Source organism: Thermobia domestica, chromosome 18, assembly GCF_964235325.1.
Source record: "Thermobia domestica chromosome 18, izTheDome1.hap1.1, whole genome shotgun sequence".
Classification (NCBI taxonomy): Eukaryota; Metazoa; Arthropoda; class Insecta; order Zygentoma; family Lepismatidae; genus Thermobia; species Thermobia domestica.
Window position 1 is genome coordinate 164,989,462 of NC_137471.1, and position 21,858 is coordinate 165,011,319.

At 33.8% G+C, this 21,858-nt stretch overlaps 1 protein-coding gene across 2 annotated transcripts in view; it reads right to left on the minus strand.

The window, feature by feature from the left end:
* Window positions 1–10,582, minus strand: part of LOC145675682 (uncharacterized) — a 31,008-nt gene extending 20,426 nt beyond the window's left edge. The window contains exon 1 of one of the 2 annotated variants that reach the window (XM_081746274.1): window positions 9,671–10,582. In XM_081746274.1, the coding sequence (XP_081602400.1) occupies window positions 9,671–9,723 (53 nt within the window). In that variant the 5' untranslated portion in view covers window positions 9,724–10,582. Of the gene's footprint in view, window positions 1–952; window positions 2,833–9,670 lie in introns of those variants that run through there. The other variant, XM_081746273.1, reaches the window with a different exon arrangement.
* Window positions 10,583–21,858: the final 11,276 nt, after the last annotated feature.

A 21,858-nucleotide genomic window follows, 5' to 3' on the forward strand; every position in this document is an offset into this window, starting at 1 on the left:
TGGAACACAAATATACAAGCAAAGAAAGCATTTCATCATGTTACCTATAAAATACTTAGGAACGTACAAGAACACATTGAACACGTAAGACATGTAAGTCATCCTAAATACAGAATTTTGCGCTATCCTTGTTTACCCACATTCTGCGTAATGCCCTAATCTGCATAGCAATCTTATTTTTACCGGCCATCTAGTACATGCTGATTAGCGTTGTTTTTACAATAATTCATATATTATTAATATGTACGTATACCAAGCCCCTAAAGTGATCCCAAATTGAAAAATGCAAGTCCATACCCTAAAAAAGATTCCTGGGAATGTAAAAAGTCGACTTCCTTGAAAAAATGAGTGCAGTTATGAAATGGATGTTGTATGGACCTCTACAAATAATGAACATCCATTGTTGGTTAAAATATTCTTTATCTTGTATTTTACTTATGTCTTTCGAAGCCAGCCGGAAAAATCAAGCTAGACCCATTTGAGCTAAATCAAAATAAAATCATAAACGTCCATAGTTTATGTTCGAATATAATAGGCTACATTACAGATTTTCATTTGTAAAATTTTAGGATAATTACCATTCTCATTATTTGGTATTTTACATAAGTCTCTATATAAATAAAACAATATCGTCGAGCACCCATATTTTAAATATGTGAAACAATTAGTGAGAAATGTGTAACCAATAATAAAGAAATAATTATTTTATCAAAATATGAACTACATAAGAATTGTATGGATCGTATCAATCTCGTTATTATTTTTATTTGGTAAAGAGCTTGTCAATGTGTGCCATGTCATTTCCAAATTTTAGGCTACTAACTTACGTTCACGATATCTCCCATACCTAAATATTTCTCGTGAAGTATTGCTTTTAACCAATAAAGTTTCCGAAACCATGTAACCGTATTATCAATCTGAGCAAATTAGTTAATGAAAAATTGAACATTACCTTTCTGGCCGAACTGAATTTAAACTTTTTGTTGTTAATTGTTGGGAGTCATTAGAATACGACGCGCAAGTCTCCTGAACCACAATTTTTCTTAGCGTTACTATATTACTTTCAAATTCAGGATCTTCTTCTAGTGCTAATTCTGGTTTCACCCCAACAACGTTTAGTTTCACATCCAAAGAGCACATAGCTTTATCCTTGTCCACTGATACATCTCCTTCCGTTGTAGATAATATTAACTCTTTGTTGTCATTCATTAGTTCGTATGTCCACCCTCTCCCTTCGAGCGGATCATCACTAGGTAAGTCATAAGCAATTTCTTCTTTGCACATCAATTCCGACTAAACAGACGCCTTACCAGCCAATACTCCCCTTATATTTTACGCTGCCATCGTTAATGAAATGGTTTACAAGTACGTTCACAAAAGCAACTTTTTATTTCCAATAATCTTCTTCTTCCTCTTATTCTTCTTCATCAACCACTACTCCTCTCTCGGCAATTGATTGTTTGTTTGTAGTAAGCATCACAAAAGTTTTGCATAGTATCATTATCACTGTATTGAACAAGAATATCGGCAATTTAGAAAGGTAACTAAACGTGTAAAATGTAAAGATTAGAATAGTTGAAAAATAATAAAAAAGTAAAAAGATGTGTACAAAGTCATAAAACAGATAGAAAGTAGTAAGTATGATAAAGCGAAAATACGTTAAAAAAGAAGTGTCGCAGTCGGGAAAAAGTCAAATTTCAGGTTCCGGTTCTAGGTATTTTCCTTCCTTCTCTTCGGAAGTTTGGTTCTTGAAAAAAAGAGAAAGTAAGTACTGCCCTTTTGTCATTTAAAGTTTTTCATTTTCTTTTTCCACCAAAATTCAAGAAGTTCTTTGTTTTTTTTCCTATTTCTCTCTCACTTAGTTCCCTTCCATTTACATTAAAGCCTAACCTCCAAGCTAATTTAACCAAATTTCCTTCCTTTTTCATTTCATCGATCCATTTCCATTTTTCCCTGATTTTTATGGTTTCTTCACATTTTAACAATAAGTGTTCTAATGTTTCATCCTCTTTAAAACATAATTGATATTTCTCGTTCACTTCTTTAATTTTTTTCAATCTTACCCCTGTTTCAAGGCTCCCTGACCTGGCTTTGAAAATAAAAATGCTTCGCAAATCATTGTTCATATAATTTATTTTCTCATAAAGCCTTTTATATGTTTATATTCCTTTCAAACTGCTCTTCTTGACACCTTCTTCATGACACTTTTCCTGCGGTTTCTCTTTAATGGTTTCTTCTGTGATTTTTTGGAGGGAAGTGTGGTACAATAGGAAAAGATCAGAATAAGGAGAGAATTTCGAACAGATAAAGGGAGCTGAAGGCCAAGTTCAACAGAACAAGAGGTAGAGAAAATTGAGGAGTGTAAAATGACTGGGAAAAAGTGTAGAAAAAGGAGAGAATGTATGAACGTGTAAAGGAAAGAAAAAATGTGTAAGTTCAGTAAATATGTATAGAAAACCCCACAAAACTCTCGTCATGACAGGACGCACAAAGCACGATGCACTCGCCATAACGGCCACTCTACTCGATATTTCATGGATACTCTCCCGGCAATTATAGACGGTACTTGCAATCAAATGTACGATCAGGTTTTAATATGATACAGAATAATTGCTTATTGAAAAAATTAGTTCTTCTTCTTCACAAATATAAAGCCCGACCTGACAAAGACCATTGGAAATTTATGATGTGTTTAAAGCCACTGTTGTAAACATGTTGAAGGCATGAGCTACCACTGACTTTATATTATTATTATTAATAATAATAATGATATGCATAACAATAAACGAAAAGTGGTTGGTGTGTTTTCTTTGTACTTTTGTTTTGATATCATTATTGTTTTCCACCGTTAATTAAATTGTACTAGTAATTTTTTTCCTTTATTCTATTTGTAAAATGTTAACTTTTACCAATGTCAACTCATTCAAGAATAGTGATAGGCAGTGGGAATATTTACGGTGGAAAGGAAAATAAAAAAACGGGAATATTCCCGGGTTGTTCTCTTGCATATCAATTTCCGGGAAGGAATTTATTTCCATTTCTTTATTTTATTTTCCAAATTATAAGAAAAGTATGACAAATTACTTTATTTTCATTTATTATGATATACTTCTAGGTTTTAAACAATTTGGAGGTTACAAAAATTGAAATTCGTTGACTGTATTTTATATAACTAGTCATATGATTTTTTCTAACAAGGGACATGATTCGGTTAAACCGCGATGATCGGTATAAAACTTGGTATACATATACAGGACTAAGTATTGAACAATGTATGATAAGTCATTCCCCGTGTAAAAGTCGTTTTCCGCCGACAACGCCAACTATCCTTCGAAACACTAGCAGTTAAATTCCTCGTTATAGGTGCTGAGTGACGATCAGTCTGGCGGGCCAGTGTGTCGTAGTAAGCTCGGATTAGTGTTAGGTCAGTGTGGAAAAAATGGGGCGGGCTGCTGGCATTAACCTCCTTCATGTAAGTGAATTGTTAAAAGACAAACTAAGGCGCAGATTTAAGAATCAAATATCAGTTGGAGCAGAACATGAGTGATTTGCAACACTTTGATGCAATTTAATTATCAATGAGTACGAAAATAAATTAGAAATGATCATACTCGTCAGAGATGTTAAGAAAACTGGGCCATATGCAGAGTCCTTCTGGTTTGTGATTAGTACCATACTAAATCGTTCGACTTATATATGCTTCCTTCAGATGTCAGGCGTTTAGCATGACGCTAATCATTTGTCAAAACGACTTTGCATAAGGCGGATTAAATTTCTAAATGTTATAAACAAATTAGGTTGGATAACTGCCAGAACACAGATACCCCTCCATTTTGTGAACATTTGCGCTTAAATATGTATGTTCACAATATTTGCATGTCTTTCCATTTTTTTTTAATTTTGCATGTAACATTGCCACACACGACTTTTCTTCCTGCCTATTTCTCGAAATTCCATGCGTGAATTCACATGTAAGTTCGAGTACCTCTTCAGAAATTCGGGTCAGAGAGAAAAGACAGACTGACGTCTGTTAAAAACGGCAAAATTTGATGCAAATATGTTAGAACTGTTATATATATATATATATATATATATATATATATATATATATATATTACTAGGGTACTATTCACTAACTCGTGTGTGTCCATAGAGAAGAGGCACGTTAGCTGTGGTGGGTATACGCGTGCAAGATGTCGAAAAATACTAATTTGTTAAAGGCGGCCACTACAAGCTAGTTTTGATTACAATTAGAAGCAGTAAACCGTTTTCTATGGTTACAAGTGACCTATATAATTTCTCTTAATATTGCTGTTCCTTTCTAGCTTGACACGTTTCAGGTTGTAAGCCTGTAACAAGACCTCCGAAAAGAATGAAAAGCACTTCATCCTTGACAGTCCACAATTGCTCCTTCTGTGAAGATTACTTTGTACATAGTGTTTGTATTTGCTGTGTCAGTTCTTCACTATTACTTTTCAGCTATGTCGCCTGAGTGAAGTAACTATTCTGCACAGTCTTTTGTTGTGACGTGACTGATTTCACCTGGAAATGTCCAAATACTGGACCCCTTCTTCATTTTAAGCATGTCCCAAATAGCAAAAATGACATGCAACAAACTTGCAGTAGATTTGCAATTCAAGTCTGGCAAACTAGCAGCAGACTTGTGATGCAAGTCTGCAAGTTTGAAGCAAGTTTAATGCAAACTTCCTAGTTGACGCTCTTCGAACTTGCAGCACGCCTGACGTACAAGTGTATGGTAAGTTTGCAAAGCAAGTTTCTGCAACGGGGTTTACTTGCACAGCAAGTCTACTGCAAGTTTCCACTTGCACTGCAAATGCACAGCAAGTCGGCAGCAAGTTAGTGCAGGTTTGACGCAAGTCTGCAAGGATACCACTTGCACTGCAACTCTACAACAAGTTTGTAGTAAGTCTTCTGCAAGTCTACAACAGGTCTTCAGCAAGTGAGTGTAGTAAGTCTTCTGCAGGTATATACTAGCATTGCACTGCATGCCTTTTACAAACTGAACATTTACTGTATACGAACATACACACAGTATATTTTTCTCTACAACTTTGTCAAACAATACACGTTTAAAATATAAATTATTTCTACATGCTGGATACTTAGGTAATTATGTTAATTATCCACTTGTTTGAATGCATCACACAATTCGCACTTACTATAAATGCCGTTAGTGTATGTCTAACGTAAGTTGCATTTTAGTGCTGCAAATCCATTCCGACTTTATCAGCTTTGAGTATTGTAGAAGGAAACGACTTCAAATTCACAATAGACCCACCAAGCGAATTCTGTTTTACGTAGCGAAGGTCTCGTAGATAATACATCGGTCGGAAATGTTTACCGTAAACAAGCGTAACACTACCAATAAAGCACACGCAGTCGAAAGTATATTTCCGTTATAGAACCGAAATGTAACACCAAAGTTAAGAAGTAAAATAAGATGGCCAATGATACCCAGTTGAGTTTTCGTAATACATTATTAACGTAAACTCGATATCGAGGAGCATAATCAGTAGAATTAAAATGAGAAGATGTGATCATATCAGTACATCAGATGCAACATTTATTAATTTTCAGTTGCCGAAATGTTTGAATTTTCAAGCTAGTACTTCACTATTGCGAAATTGTAAAAAGCGAAAGTTTAAGTGTAGTGCTACACAAAATGTAGACATGTTGATTGCTCATGATGAAAACAATGTGCGTCGACCTCCACGTACAGCGTATTCTCAGCACGCACAACCACACATTAGGCGTGCAGAAGGAAATATGTTGAGAATAAAAGGAAAGTGCCTTGGTAAGCGTAATTCGGAACGCACTAAACTTGGTCAAAGACGAACTACATGCAAATTAAAGTCGAGGTGTAGGCGAGGTTATTTCGAGTCAAACATGCTGAAGAAGTATACATCGACTCCGAAGAGCACTAAAAACCTTAAGCGAAAACACGTACGAACATTGTATAGTAAACTACATGGCAAAATATAGTAATAGTAAGCGCAAACCTAAAAAGAAATTTATGGCAGGTATCGCAATGCAGCGTAAATCCAAACGTCGCAAAGGAATGCGTGTCATTACGTGGAAGTTTAGTAAATACGCTGTAAAAAGGAGAAAAGTTCCGAAATTAAACAAACTAACTGGAAAAGTACACGTAACCGTGCTAAATTACAGCTTACAAGCGTAACCGGCACAGATGGAAAATTAAAATCTTAGCACAAAAAAAGCGTGAACTTCACCCCAACTCGGGTTAAACCCCGGAAGAGATGAGAGATCAGAAATACCGAATTTGAACTTTTAAACTTTTAGATTATGAAAAAAGGATTATTGTTTATTTATTTGATTATTTCCCCGAATTTCGAAGGTTACTTTTCAGAAACAAAGTGTGTGCCCACCGCCACTGACGCACCAGTCCAAGAAACCATCAATATCGCCTTACAATTAGGTACGTTTATTTAGATGTCATATTTTATGGTTTCCTTACAGCATTTGGAGATGAAAGATGAATGTTGAAAGGAGAGGAAAGACAGTATTGGAAATTTTAATTGATTTAGAACGCGTTTTCCGACTTTGAAATTGTAATAATACCGCACCACTTTTGAAAAGTATGGCTATCACGTTTTAAATGCGCACTTTCAGTATCGAATTCTTATTAGGATGTTTAAGTTTTGTATTTTTTTTCAGGTCTTTCCAGTTTTGGGATCCATACTTCATAATAAAATTTTATTATCAAATTTTGCTTGAGTTTTTAATCATTCTCCTTTATGTTTATATTAACATTAACTGTCCCCATACAATCAAGCATTTAGAGACATGTTAGGCAATTAGATAAATTACGAACATAATTAGAGAAGTACTAGTAATAACTACAATTAATCATAAAGTTAAAATTTTGGGTAATTAAAAAAATGTGCTCTTCAGATAGTGAACTTTTTCATCTGATGTTGTGATTGTATAATGAGAAAATAAGCGAAATTTGTAATGTAAAATCAAGTCGCCGTCAAAATACTGTAAGTTAAACACAATTTAGTATAATATTGAAAGTAATTGACAATAACCTTGAATTTGATAAAGTTTCTCTTTGATTTGTTCGTCGTTCGATATATACATGCCGTCTACTATGAAAAGTCAATGTGCATTCAATGTGACTAATGATAGCTGAAGTTAATTGACTTCAGACAAAGCGATATTATAAGTTAAGAAGAGTTGAAGGTTAAAATATAGTTCATCCCCTAGGGACATCCCTACTTTCGTTATAAAATTAAAGTGATGAAACCAGTTCGACGCTAATGTGCAGATTCGGCAATTGACTAAAATTTCAAAATTTTGTTCTAATTTTTAATGTTTGGCATAATTAGAGAAAAGTATAATAGTAATAAAATTGATGCTCGGATTTTAGATTTTGATATAATAATTAGTTTTGATTTGCATTTATAGAAAATAATTAGAGTTTTGATTTGCATTTAGAGAAAGTAAATTAAATGTTATTCTTTTTGATATTTGAAAATAACTCTTGTATTCTTGTGCCGGGAATCATAAACCGATCTCGAGAAAAAGAAAAAGGGAAGCCCGTTTACGATTCCACGTTACCCTTTACTACGATAAACACCGGATACTATGATGTATCGATAGTACGAAGTTCCTACGTCAGTTACGCAGTATATGGTAAAATTAAGGTTTATGTTATGAGAACATATTAAGATTGCTACGTACGAGTAGGCCCTGAAGAAGAATAATGTTTAATGAACAAGTTAATATTACTGTTATCTTGTGTTTCACTATTGTGACAAATGCTCTCGGATGTGACTTTGTTCTCGATAAAGATAAGTGCAATTGCTAGTAAGCCACACATAAGTATTAGCTAGCGCTCTTTAAAAGGTTACATTTGTAAACCTACCAATTTTGTAGGTACGAGCGAGCCTGAAGTAATACTAATGATTAAAAAATTGATGAATTGAAATGTGAGGCTGTAGCATTAAATCTCCTCCCAGGGTGTATTTCTTGTCGTCCTCTTCATTATATTTATTTTCTTAAAATGCCTCCTCAAGGCCTGAATGTTGACAGGCCAATTGGGGTTCGGAAATTAACCCTGATTTGTCATGACTTGAATACCGAAGGCATGCAACTAGGGTGGTATGTAAGGTCTTAGGGAAGAAGCTATTCATTCGAATCGTCAGGGACCCTGCAAGCTTCAACTGTAAGAGATTGTCAGCACCGTTGGTTTTAGGATCCAATTTATTAATCTGTATTTTTAATGAATGACTTACAACCTTTGTTGTCAAGTAATTACGCACAGAATGGCGCTCCGTAGGGCTTAACCGCCGTTTTACTAATTTATTTGTAATCAAATGTTCAAACGGTTATTAGTTACGTTGTATAATGCAAGTTACAATGTATAATATAACGAAACTGACTTAACATTGACGGAAATTCTTTTAAAATTTGGCGGTCCTTACAGCGACTGTTTTTCACGCCACTACAACAACAAAGCCTCCCTGTAATTAGAACTGATGCTGACCCCAACATTAACACCAAAATAAAGTTACATGTTCTATCGTACAGTGTAGTTGAAACTTCGTGTATACAGTTCATAGTTTAACCGACGGAGGACTGTGAAACTCTCTTCATATTTTGGCGAAGTAATGCCCGATTAGCAAAGTAACCGCTTGTCAAGGTAGCTAGTAACCATTGTAAGCGAACTGAAGTATCAAAATTTAGTGTGGCAAATCATAACACGGAACTATGAAAATGTTTGGGAATGAAGGGATCCATATAATTAAGAAGTTACATCCGTAATGTATTGTGTTACTTTGGAACACAAATATACAAGCAAAGAAAGCATTTCATCATGTTACCTATAAAATACTTAGGAACGTACAAGAACACATTGAACACGTAAGACATGTAAGTCATCCTAAATACAGAATTTTGCGCTATCCTTGTTTACCCACATTCTGCGTAATGCCCTAATCTGCATAGCAATCTTATTTTTATCGGCCATCTAGTACATGCTGATTAGCGTTGTTTTTACAATAATTCATATATTATTAATATGTACGTACACCAAGCCCCTAAAGTGATCCCAAATTGAAAAATGCAAGTCCATACCCTAAAAAAGATTCCTGGGAATGTAAAAAGTCGACTTCCTTGAAAAAATGAGTGTAGTTATGAAATGGATGTTGTATGGACCTCTACAAATAATGAACATCCATTGTTGGTTAAAATATTCTTTATCTTGTATTTTACTTATGTCTTTCGAAGCCAGCCGGAAAAATCAAGCTAGACCCATTTGAGCTAAATCAAAATAAAATCATAAACGTCCATAGTTTATGTTCGAATATAATAGGCTACATTACAGATTTTCATTTGTAAAATTTTAGGATAATTACCATTCTCATTATTTGGTATTTTACATAAGTCTCTATATAAATAAAACAATATCGTCGAGCACCCATATTTTAAATATGTGAAACAATTAGTGAGAAATGTGTAACCAATAATAAAGAAATAATTATTTTATCAAAATATGAACTACATAAGAATTGTATGGGTCGTATCAATCTTGTTATTATTTTTATTTGGTAAAGAGCTTGTCTATGTGTGCCATGTCATTTCCAAATTTTAGGCTACTAACTTACGTTCACGATATCTCCCATACCTAAATATTTCTCGTGAAGTATTGCTTTTAACCAACAAAATTTCCGAAACCATGTAACCGTATTATCAATCTGAGCAAATTAGTTAATGAAAAATTGAACATTACATTTCTGGCTGAACTGAATTTAAACTTTTTGTTGTTAATTGTTGGGAGTCATTACAATACGACGCGCAAGTCTCCTGAACCACAATTTTTCTTAGCGTTACTATATTACTTTCAAATTCAGGATCTTCTTCTAGTGCTAATTCTGGTTTCACCCTATCAACGTTTAGTTTCACATCCAAAGAGCACATAGCTTTATCCTTGTCCACTGATACATCTCCTTCCGTTGTAGATAATATTAACTCTTTGTTGTCATTCATTAGTTCGTATGTCCACCCTCTCCCTTCGAGCGGATCATCACTAGGTAAGTCATAAGCAATTTCTTCTTTGCACATCAATTCCGACTTAACAGTAGCCTTACCAGCCATTGTGAATTGAAATATAATAAGAATTTAACACTGTTCTTATACTCCCCTTATATTTTACGCTGCCAGCGTTAATGAAATGAATTAGAAGTACGTTCACAAAAGCAACTTTTTTATTTCCAATATTCTTCTTCTTCCTCTTATTCTTCTTCATCAACCACTACTCCTCTCTCGGCCATTGATTGTTTGTTTGTAGTAAGCATCACAAAAGTTTTGCATAGTATCATTATCACTGTATTGAACAAGAATATCGGCAATTTAGAAAGGTAATTAAACGTGTAAAATGTAAAGATTAGAATAGTTGAAAAATGATGAAAAAGTAAAAAGATGTGTACAAAGTCATAAAACAGATAGAAAGTAGTAAATATGATAAAGTGAAAATACGTGAAAAAAGAAGTGTCGCAATCGGGAAAAAGTCAAATTTCAGGTTCAGGTTTAGGTTCAAGGTATTCTCCTTCCTTCTCTTCGGAAGTTTGATTCCTGAAAAAAAGAAAAAAGGAGAAAGTAAGTACTGCCCTTTTTTCATTTAAAGGTTACCATTTTCTTTTTCCACCAAAATTCAAGAAGTTCTTTGTTTCTTTCTATTTCTTTCTCACTTAGTTCCCTTCCATTTACAATAAAGCCTAGCCTCCAAGCTAATTTAACCAAATTTCCTTCCTTTTTCATTTCATCGATCCATTTCCATTTTTCCCTGATTTTTACGGTTTCTTCACATTTTAACAATAAGTGTTCTAATGTTTCATCTTCTTTAAAACATAATTGATATTTTTCGTTCACTTCTATAATTTTTTTCAATCTTGCCCCTGTTTCAAGGCTCCCTGACTTGGCTTTGAAAATAAAAATGCTTCGCAAATCATTGTTCATATAATTTATTTTCTCATAACGCCTTTTATATGTTTATATTCCTTTCAAACTGCTCTTCTTGACACCTTCTTCATAACACTTTTCCTGCGCTTTCTCTTTAATTGTTTCTTCTGTGATTTTTTGGAGAGAAGTATGGTACAATAGGAAAGGGTCAGAATAAGGAGAGAATTTCGAACAGATAAAGGGGGCTGAAGGCCAAGTTCAACAGAACAAGAGGTAGAGAAAATTGAGGAGTGTAAAATGACTAGGAAAAAGTGTAGAAAATGGAGAGAATGTACCCACACAGCAATGAAATATTTTCAAAACGTTTTTAAAACGTGCCATCATTTTCCTTCAGAAAATGTATCCTACTTCCCTTAAGGAAATATATTCCATACGTTCTTGAAAACATTTTCCAATTAACACTGAAAATATTTTCGCAATACACTCAAAAACGTTGTAGAAATATTTTATACGCCGTTAGAAAAGTTTTCCAAAAAATGTTTTCCGTACGATTTCCAAACATTACTGAAAATGTATTTGAAACATTTTATACAATGTTAACGGAATGGTTTTTAAAATGTTTCGCATAGAATATTTTAAAATTATTTACTAATAATACAGAAAATAATTTGTCAAGAATGAAGAAAATTGTTTTCTAAATATTTTTTTAAATGTATTGGGTACATTAGTTGAAATATTTTCTGAAGGTTTGTAATTCATTTTTAACAAAAATTAATGATCAGTAAAATAATAATTTTAAAATGTTTTCCATACATAACAAAAAATATTTTCCATACATGAAAAAATATTTAGTGAATATTTTCTGTATATCACAGAGAATATTTTCTGTAAATGGCAAAATATTTAGAGAATATTTTCTGTACATGACGGAAAATATTCAGAGAATATTGGGTAGACATATCAAAAACATTTTCAAATTAGTTTCCTTGGTGTTCTGTAAAAGTAGAAAATGTTTAGAAAATACTAAACTAGTTTCAGATATGAATTTGTGATAACTAAGAAAATATTTACGAATCATTTTTCAAATAGCAATTGCTGTTGTTGAAAATATAGAGAATATTTTCTGTATATGGCAAAATATTTAGAGAATATTTTCTGTACATTACAGAATATTCGGATAATATAAGGTAGACACATCAAAAATATTTTCAAATTAGTTTTCTTGGTGTTTTGTAGCAGTAGAAACTTTTAAGAAAATATTAAACTAGTTTCAGATATGAATTTGTGCTAAGAAAGAAAATATTTACGATTCATTTTTCAACAATTTATATGTTTTTGATTTATTATTGTATGTAGTTTCAGAACGTACTTAAAATATTTTTCTAACATTTTCTAGTTTTCACAGAGACATATTTTAAATTCTTTCAGAATACTTTTCGTCATTACACAATAACACCTACAGTTTGAAATACATTTCTTTCTTCAAAACTGAAGGAAATGCATACTGCACTGTTTTCCAACTCTTGTGAGTTAAAATTTCCTGATTTCATTTATACAAATCCATGGGATGGTAGAAGTTTGTGTATGTTGGAACCAGTTTAGAATACACGGAAACTTCTAGCATCAAATAAATTTGTGGAATAAATTTCTAGTATTTAAGCTTACAGGTTGAAGAAAGAAATGTATTTCAAAATGTAGGTGTTATCGTGGTAATGACGAAAAATATTCAGAATTTAAAATATTTCTCAGCGAAAACCAGAAAATGTTAGAAAATATTTTAAGTACGTTCTGAAACTACATACAATAATAAATCAAAAACATATAAATTGTTGAAAAATGAATCGTAAATATTTTCTTTCTTAGCACAAATTCATATCTGAAACTAGTTTAATATTTTCTTAAAAGTTTCTACTGCTACAAAGCACCAAGAAAACAAATTTGAAAATATTTTTGATGTGTCTACCTTATATTATCCGAATATTCTGTCATGTACCCAGGATCCCTTAATATTAGAAGGCGAGAAGACAGGGAACACTGTACAGTATAAGTGGAGAAAAACTAAATCATCTTGGACACACCACATTCTATATCTATGATAATATACATTGAAAAATATGGAGGAACAATAACAATCGGAACAAATCACATGCATTTTGAGAAAAGTATTTATAATGGAACTCCTAAGAAATACATTAGTACAATTTCTTACAGAAGTATTAAAATATAAGAAACTTACAAACACGTGTATATAATGAGTTTTTCTTTTAAAGAGTCATTATGAAACGTGGTCATACCACCATGAAACCATTTTATTGCACCATGACTCTCAACATAAGGACGACGTGGACCACTCATATGTTCACAGGTGGGGTGTCTTCAGTGTCCTCTTTGTTGTAGGTTTTACACAACATTAAAATAGCTATTGTAGTGCGTAAAATAAATGACAGAGCAAAAGAAAGACACCCCGGGTGTCAACATGTGAGTGGTTTATGTCGTCCTTGTAGTGGGTTCACCGGTGGTTAGATTTATATATGACAAATGGAGAAAATAACTGATTTTATATCATGTAAATATTTAATGTGATATACAATCGATTATTCCCTTGAGTTATCGTATATAATAGAGAAATTAAACCGTTTATCCTTAGAATTGTCTAAATTCCATCATTCTACATTACTTAGATTGCATAACAAATCGAAAGCCAAATAAAGGAACGAAGGTTTAAAAGACAATACATAAAATAACATCCTGTACATTTATTGAGAATAATTTCTTAATTTTACATCGAGTATAAATTTGTTGTACACAATACATTTAATGTGAATACATAAACAAAAAGTCTATAATAATTTAAGTCTAGTAATTGCATACCGTACATTAAAATAGTTTGGAATGTATATATACCTCAACAGTGTATCAATATTAACCAGTGTTATATATTTGGTCTAGGAATTAATTCGTGCGGTTTTACAAAAGATGGCGTAACTAGCTTATTGTCCCATAGTTTCGTTGATCCGAACATGCGTTGAAAACTACTGTCATTGAGCATCTTGTTTAGTATATGTCAGTTGCTTGAAGCGGAAACAACAACATTTTTTCTTCAACTGAAAATGGCGCATTTTGTGCCTGATAAAGTGTTTCTGCGGGGAGTTATTCTTCATTGCTTTAACATGAAGAAAAGTGCTACCGCAAGTCATCATATTTTAGTGGAAGTGTTTGGTGACCATGCTCTAGCTGAGCGAACGTGTCAGAAGTGGTTTGCACGGTTTAAAGGTGGTGATTTCAGCTTGGAAGACCAAAAGCAATTTGGACAGCCAAAAGAATTTGAAGATGAAGAATTGAGAGCATTGCTTGATCAGGATTCGTGTCAAACGCAGGACGAACTTGAGTTGAGCATTTGGAGTTGAGCAAATAACAGTTTCCAAACGTCTCAAAGCCATAGGAATGATTCAAAAGATGTCTTATTGGGTTTCACATGAATTGAAAAGAAAGACGTTGAAAGAAGAAAAACCGTTTGCGAATTGCTGCTTCAAAGACAGAAAAGGAAGGGATTTTTGCATCGAATTGTAACTGGTGATGAGAAGTGGATTCATTACGAGAATCCTAAACGAAAAAAGGCCTGGGTGAAGCAAGGTGAACCAGGTTCTTCACAACCGAAACGAGATATTCATTGTGCAAAGGTTATGCTGTATATATGGTGGGATTTGAAACGTGTGGTGTACTATGAACTTCTGAAACTTGGTGAAACTATTAATGGACACCGCTATCGACAACAATTAATGCGTTTGAAGCAAGCTCTGGCCTGAAAACGACCAGAATGGAATAACAGGCATAATAAACTTATGTATCAAGATGATAACGCTCGACCACATGTCGCAAAACCGGTCAAAACCTATTTGGAAAATGTCGGATGGAAAGTGTTACTCCACCCGCGATATTCACCAGACACTGCTCCGTCTGACTACTACTTGATCGATTGCATGAATAACGATTTGATTGGACAGCGGTTCACTTCTTCAGAAAATATCGAAAAATGGGTCTTTGATTAGATTGCGTCAAAAGATGAGGAATTCTTTTGACACGGAATCCGTAGATTGCCTGAAAGATGGGAGAAAGTAGTGGCTAGCGATGGACAATATTTTTGTTAACGTATTCATTTACTTTGTTTTTGAAATAAAGCTTCAATTTTTATTAAAAACCGCACGAATTAATTCCTAGACCAAATAACATTTTAAAAAAAAACACTTACTTTGTAAGAACAGTTCGAATAGAGTTGCAGCTTATCCATTTTCAGTCTTGTCCCCACATCCTAGCATTGTAGTTCAGAAGATGGCAGTACCAATAACCGAAAACCAAGCAACAGAATCATGCGTTTACTTACGTTCCCCCTTCCTTCACCACACACCCACAATATAAGTTAAACTATTTCTTGAAAAGTTCTCTGCTACCTTCTTCTAAGAATATATTTAACGATACGAAGTACGTATATTAACATTACTTTAGCATTTGAAGTGTGATTTAACTACCACAAATTAAAACTGAGCACAATATGCATGCAAATTAGCCTAAATGGGTACCATATACATCACACTAAACGAACTATGCCAATAAAAAAAATCATAGTCAATAAGAATTACATCTTCAGTCTAGACTTTTAAATTGCTGCTATGTTGATGCTCTGAATTTTGGGCTCCCCACACTAAATGTCTCTATGCCAAACGTTTTTGGTCGAAGCTGTGAGCAAACCGCAGGCTAATGATCGGAAGATGATGATAGCATGCAGGCTGATGATAGTTCATTATTTATAGGAAGACAGTTCGAAGTACTAGGTGAGACAGAACACGCTTCTTTTTCCTGGGATTCATCCTCACTTACGGTCAAATTTAGTACCGTCTATGTAGTATCTATGTGCAGTGTACCTTGAAATCATCTCGGTTGATAGCCTCCACAGTGCACTCCTAAAATAAAGCAATTGTTTTAGAATTTGCAGCATGTGTGGCAAAATTTAAAAACGAAATACATCTCAGAATCAAGGTTACGTCAAACGAAGCAATTTATGCGTTTTTTTTGTTATATATCTTACCACAGGCTATCCAAAAGACTACAACATTGTTTCCTATACTTTTGGAAGTTATATATTAAATATCTTAGTAGCTGGCAATCAATTTTGGAACGCTGAATAAGTTGTAGTGTAGATATACAATTGAAGCTATGATCCAAACATAAAATAATATTACAAATAAACAAAATTATCTTAGGATGAAAATGGAAGCTGTAGACGCATGAGTATTACTGAGTGAAGGAAGGAAAATACCAACGTTATGGCATCTTCAGCTGGGTTACGAGTTTGACAGAGTTCATACACAGAAATCGTTCGGTGGTTTATATTTCCTGTTTCGACTTAAAAGATAAAGATTTGTTCGCTTTAAAAAAGTTAAAAAGTAAAAACTTTAAAAAGATTTAATTTATTGTATTTTTGTTAATGTAAATAAATAATGTAGAAAACTGACACAGAGCTTTCCCGATGGATCTTGGCGCCCTAATCCAACTGCCATTTATGTGCCTGCCGTAAAGTAATAAAGATATAAACTTTTTTAAAAAGTGCAGATTAAAGGTAGCTTAACATTTACATTTTTTAACGATATCTATAAATTAATAAGGTAGAAGTATATGTGGTCCTTCTCACTATGCTTACTTATATGCACTTATATATATCTTAAAGCCTAGTGATAAATAACACCAGCCCTCTGCTCCTATACCACCCTGCGATACCGGAGCAGGACGTTTGGACGCAAAGCCATATATCTAAATAGGGTTATCTACTTAAATAGGTTATAATGTATTTCATAACCAGAAACCAAATAATTACGTAATAAAAGCCTTAAAAATATGCACTAATATCACAAAAACTCTTAAAAAATAACTGCATAAGCTAAAATTAGGAAGTTCAGAAAGGTGAAATTTGATCCAAATTTTCTTTAAAATGCCATCTTCAAAACTCTAAATTTTCGTTGTTATAGTATGTCCTATGGTAAACAGTCACTGAAAGTCTCAGTTGCAACAAATGCTTAATTTAGTTCTAATAAATTTTTGTGTGATGCACAAAGAAAACATATGGGTCTAATTATTTTGTTTTTAGAAAGATATATCCTAATTTCAGGAAAATCGGAGACAATGATTTGCAGATTTTTATTTTCAGCATGAATCTATCATGAGCTAAAATAAAACTTGCTGCAGGCATCCTATGACACCCCAAAATAAATTCTATGAAGTTACCTTTATAATATCTCTAACATAAAGGATATTCATAACTTCATACCAATTCATAACACTGCATTACTGCTTATTACTATGTATTTGCAACAGAGATAATTGGAAAGAAGGCACCAGAAGTAAACAGTGAAATCTAATAGACATATTGAATAATTTATTTCGTCTTATGTTACAATTACCATGACATTATCATTCCATGACGGAATTATGGGCCAAATTCAGCATTATTCTACAATTTCAAAAGTTTCAAAATTCTGTACGGCGAATTCTTTCATCTGTCTGAATATATTTCCTTTTGAGTTGATATTGAGATTAACGTCCCGTTCAGCAGCGAGGCTATATAAGACGTGGACCTACTGATTAACGTGGAATCCGAACCACATGGGCTCCCGACGGGAATTTTCTTCTTTTCACGGGCGGATCTTTTTCTCGAAGCATTGCCTCGTACACTAAGTCCTGCTTTTTTTTTCTTGTCCGAAATGCATCAATAAAGCGCCAAATAGACCAATATTGTTCCTTTACCTTAGATATACTATAAAGAACATAAGTTCATTTATTTTGGGGTTTCACAGGCTACCTAAAGTAAATTTTATTTGGCCCATTCTTCGTATTTAAATGTATAGTTAGTGCCTATTTTTATCAAAATTTATTAATATTGTCTCAACTTTCTATTAACCCTTGTAAATTATGGCTTTTTTTATAGGTATTTTGTAGACTTTCACTCAATTATCTATTGCTTCAAGACTATTTATCGTAGGATCATGGTTCATACACCGTTTTGTTTTTACTAAAGCAGTGTTTCCAACCGGGTCCGTAAAATTTCCCTAAAGTTTACAAAATGCGAGAAATTTCCGCTCAAAGTAGGAAAAAGAGATTTTATTTTTAAAAATTACCTTTTTTTTATATCGAGTATCTCCCCTTTGGTAAAGGGTTCGATCATGCAAATGCTACTAAAAAACTTTGCTTTATGGTGAAGAGAATGAGATACAAACAGCGGCCCTGGGATAAATAGTATTGATGGTACAGCCGATTTACATATTTTCCCTTGATAAAACTTTTTAGTGAATTTCTATACTATCACCATCATCATCATCAAGACTGTTCATTGTGGGAACATGAATTGTACCTCGTTTTCTTTGCCATTAACCAGTCTTTCAAACGGTACCACTCGCATGTCTCTAGCATGTACCATAGTGGAAAAAAATTGCGAAAAAGGGAAAATTTTGTCAAAAATCCCTTTTTCGCCAATTTTGGCCCCTCTGGCCGGCCCCTGTGACAACCCACAGAGCCCCAAAAAATTTCAAATATACTATATACTATGTGTAATAACTATACGAAGTTTCAATATTGTATCTTGAAAAATAAGAGAGGAAAAAAATATTGCCCCATGTGCAAAATGGGTTATCCATTGCTCACATAGGAGAAAGCTGGTGCTGTTTGCAAATTCCGAAGGTCGACGCTATGGCACAGGTGTTGTGCCATCATAATTTAAAAGGGTTAATACAACAGTCTCCACTATCCGATCTAATGGGCATATCAAATAACAAAAAGGTGCCTTCCATTTCAATTCAGGTAGAGCGTGTACCATCACCATCTCAGATATTGATGAAACGTTTTTATAGCAACCTGACATGTTCCTAAGTGACTCGTATTTTTTTGTTTTGTTTTGTCGAAAAAAAATTTCCCGTCAAGTAATGGGCCATCAAAGATGGGGAGTACAATTTATGAATTTTAGAAAAAATGGAAATGGTCAACTTCGGAGCATCACCATTCAGCTATGGAAGCAGATAGAGTTGTAATTCTTGTTGTGGTATGTACATAGGGATATAAATAAATATATTTTATTATAGTTTGGCTTCGCATGCGTATCTTTCTGTATATAAGTTAACAAATGAACTTCAGTTTATCTGAAAAGTCGAGGTTTGCGATTTTTCGAGCACTTGCGGTTCGAATTTTAAAATTCTGTTTTGACGGTTAGTGAGACCTAGTTACCCGCTTTCCGAAAAAAAAAATGCATCGCTTCTGTGTGCAACCGTTTTGTCGCAAAAAAATTCGAGAAATCGTCAATTTTTAAAAAAATTGCCATTTTTGAGCGCCATTTTCTCGAAAACACCATAATTTAAAATTGTGAAAATTTGTCAATGGTTCAACTTTACATGAATAATGAACACACCAAATAGCATTGCTTCATGAATTAACTACAGCCTTTTGAAATTACCGAAGATTCGTTAACTTTGATGTCACAGTTGGTAGCACTGAAAACAATGAAAGTGCAACAATTTAATGATGCTTCTGGTTCACATTCATTAAATAAAGAATAAAAAGTTTTTCTGGCTGCTTTTTATTACTTTGATGAAAATGGCTCTCTGAAATGGTAAAATGAGCCTCCAACTACTCCGTCTTCTTAAATCGATCTAATCTGAGATGGAAATTACGATTATGAAACACACACATTTTAAGTTTACTTGAAACGGCCATCCTATAGATCCTGATGATCTACAAACAGCCTGAACTATTACCTCAGTGATGAAATGGAATGCTCCAGACAAAATCCCAATAAGTGCGATGTCACTACAGTGATCGAAAATAGACAAAAAATTTTAAAAATCGAAAGATTTTCTTACGCATTCTATCAAAGAAATTTAAGGGCTGTTTAAACAGATCAATCCCAGCATAAGAATGGTTCACTCGAAATTTTATAGTATTCGACCAAAGTGGGTCAGTCCGCAACCTGCGAGGGAGGTGTTTGTGTTTTGTGCAAATTTTAAGTTAGCTGCTACTGCGTTGCAACAAATCAAAGGAGCAGCCTGTATTGAAGCTGTCATGAGTGACCTATTTCCATTAGTAGTATGGTTTGTAGAAAATGACGGCTGTCTTCTTCAATAATGTGGTGATTGTCCTGGAGCGGAAGAAGTAAGTGTGAAGTCTTTAATTATTGATCCTGATGAAAATGAAAATATTACACATGGGAAAATAATGATCTCGTTAAAAAAAAAAAAAACTGTGACACTTTCTGTTTTCGTATTGTACGTTGCTGGTTAAAACTAAGAATTTTAAATCACGAGCACATCGAGAAAATCCAAAGAGAATTACTACCGAAAAGCATCGTGTAAAATTTCAAGACACAAATTCTATTTTATTGCATGTGGACTTCGTTGAAAACTGGACTGTTATTCTGCAAAGTGAAATTCAGAGTGATCACTGAAAAACGATCAAATCTCCATCTTTACGGCAGTGGTATATTATTAAGAAACAACTGACAGTTTTGCTGTAATAGGCGACGACAAAAAACACGATTCCGATCGTACTCATAGCCATGGATAAGATTCTAAAAATACTCGAAGAAAAGCGAAAATATAGGTTTTAGAAAAAGGTTCGAATACATGAAGATAAGTTTCTACTATTTACCAAACCGTTTCAGTGATTTCTAATGGTGCTGTATCCCACTTTAAAAATTGCTTTCAGATGTTCGAGACGCAGACAGGTCCGATAGCAGTGGCTTTTCAGTGAAACCGGCCGTGTCAAGGGTCTCTGCGACGGTATTTGGGGTGTGGGGGGAAAGGTATAAAGAATGTGGCAACACGGCATAACCTTAGGCAAGAACAGATTCACAATATTAAAACTGCAGAAGAATTCGTGAGTATAGTGCAAGTACAAACTCCGGGTATTACTCTCGTTTTGTTGTCAGGAGCCGAATTTGACAATTTTCAAAAAAAGTGAGAATGGGAAAGTGTGCGACCGGTAACTGGTATTCGACGAAGTCATCTTTGGCTTTCATGGCAGTAACGGGTCACCATGAACTAACTTAGTGCTTTCCCAAAATCGAGCTGCTGCAATTCAAAGTGTAAATTTAAGAAATCTGCAAAAATTAACTTTTGTTACATGCATACATAATAACCAGTGATGGATAGGAGAAATATTATCAATAAATCAAGAATTACAGGAAGTTGAAGTGTTCTTTATGTTTCCACACAGACCGTCAACAGGGTACAGGTTTCCAGAAAGGCATAAGAGAAGTGAAAATACGTGTTTTGTGACTATCGACAACGTGCTAAGAGTTGTGAGTGCACCAGCACCTATTGGAGTATCTGCACGGTTAGATGCTACTAGCGAAGAAGACACTAAGCAAGTAAATAATTACTTCAGTTAGAAAAAAGCTGCGAAACTTTGTTTTCGAAAACCATTTTAAGTAAGTAAGTTTAAAATTTGTATGTTTCGTAATCGTAATTTTCATCTCTGATTGCATCGGTTTAAGAAAACGGAGGAGGTGTAGAGGGAGGTTCATTTTACCATTTCAGAGAGCCATTTTGATCAAAAGAATAAAAAGCAGCCAGGAAAAGCTTTTATTCTTTATTTAATGAATGTGAACCACACACGTCATCAAATTGTTGCACTTTCATTGTTTTTAGTGTTGCCAGTGTAGTTAATTCATGAAGCATTGGTCGAGAATACTGTTTGGTGTGTTTATTATTCATGTAAAGTTAAACCATCTGACAAAATTTCAGAATTTTAATTATGGTGTTTTCGAGGAAATGGCGCTCAAACATGGCAATTTTTAAAACATTGACGATTTCTCGAATATTTTTGCGACAAAACGGTTGCACAAAGAAGCGATACATTTTTTTTTTTTTCGGAAAGCGA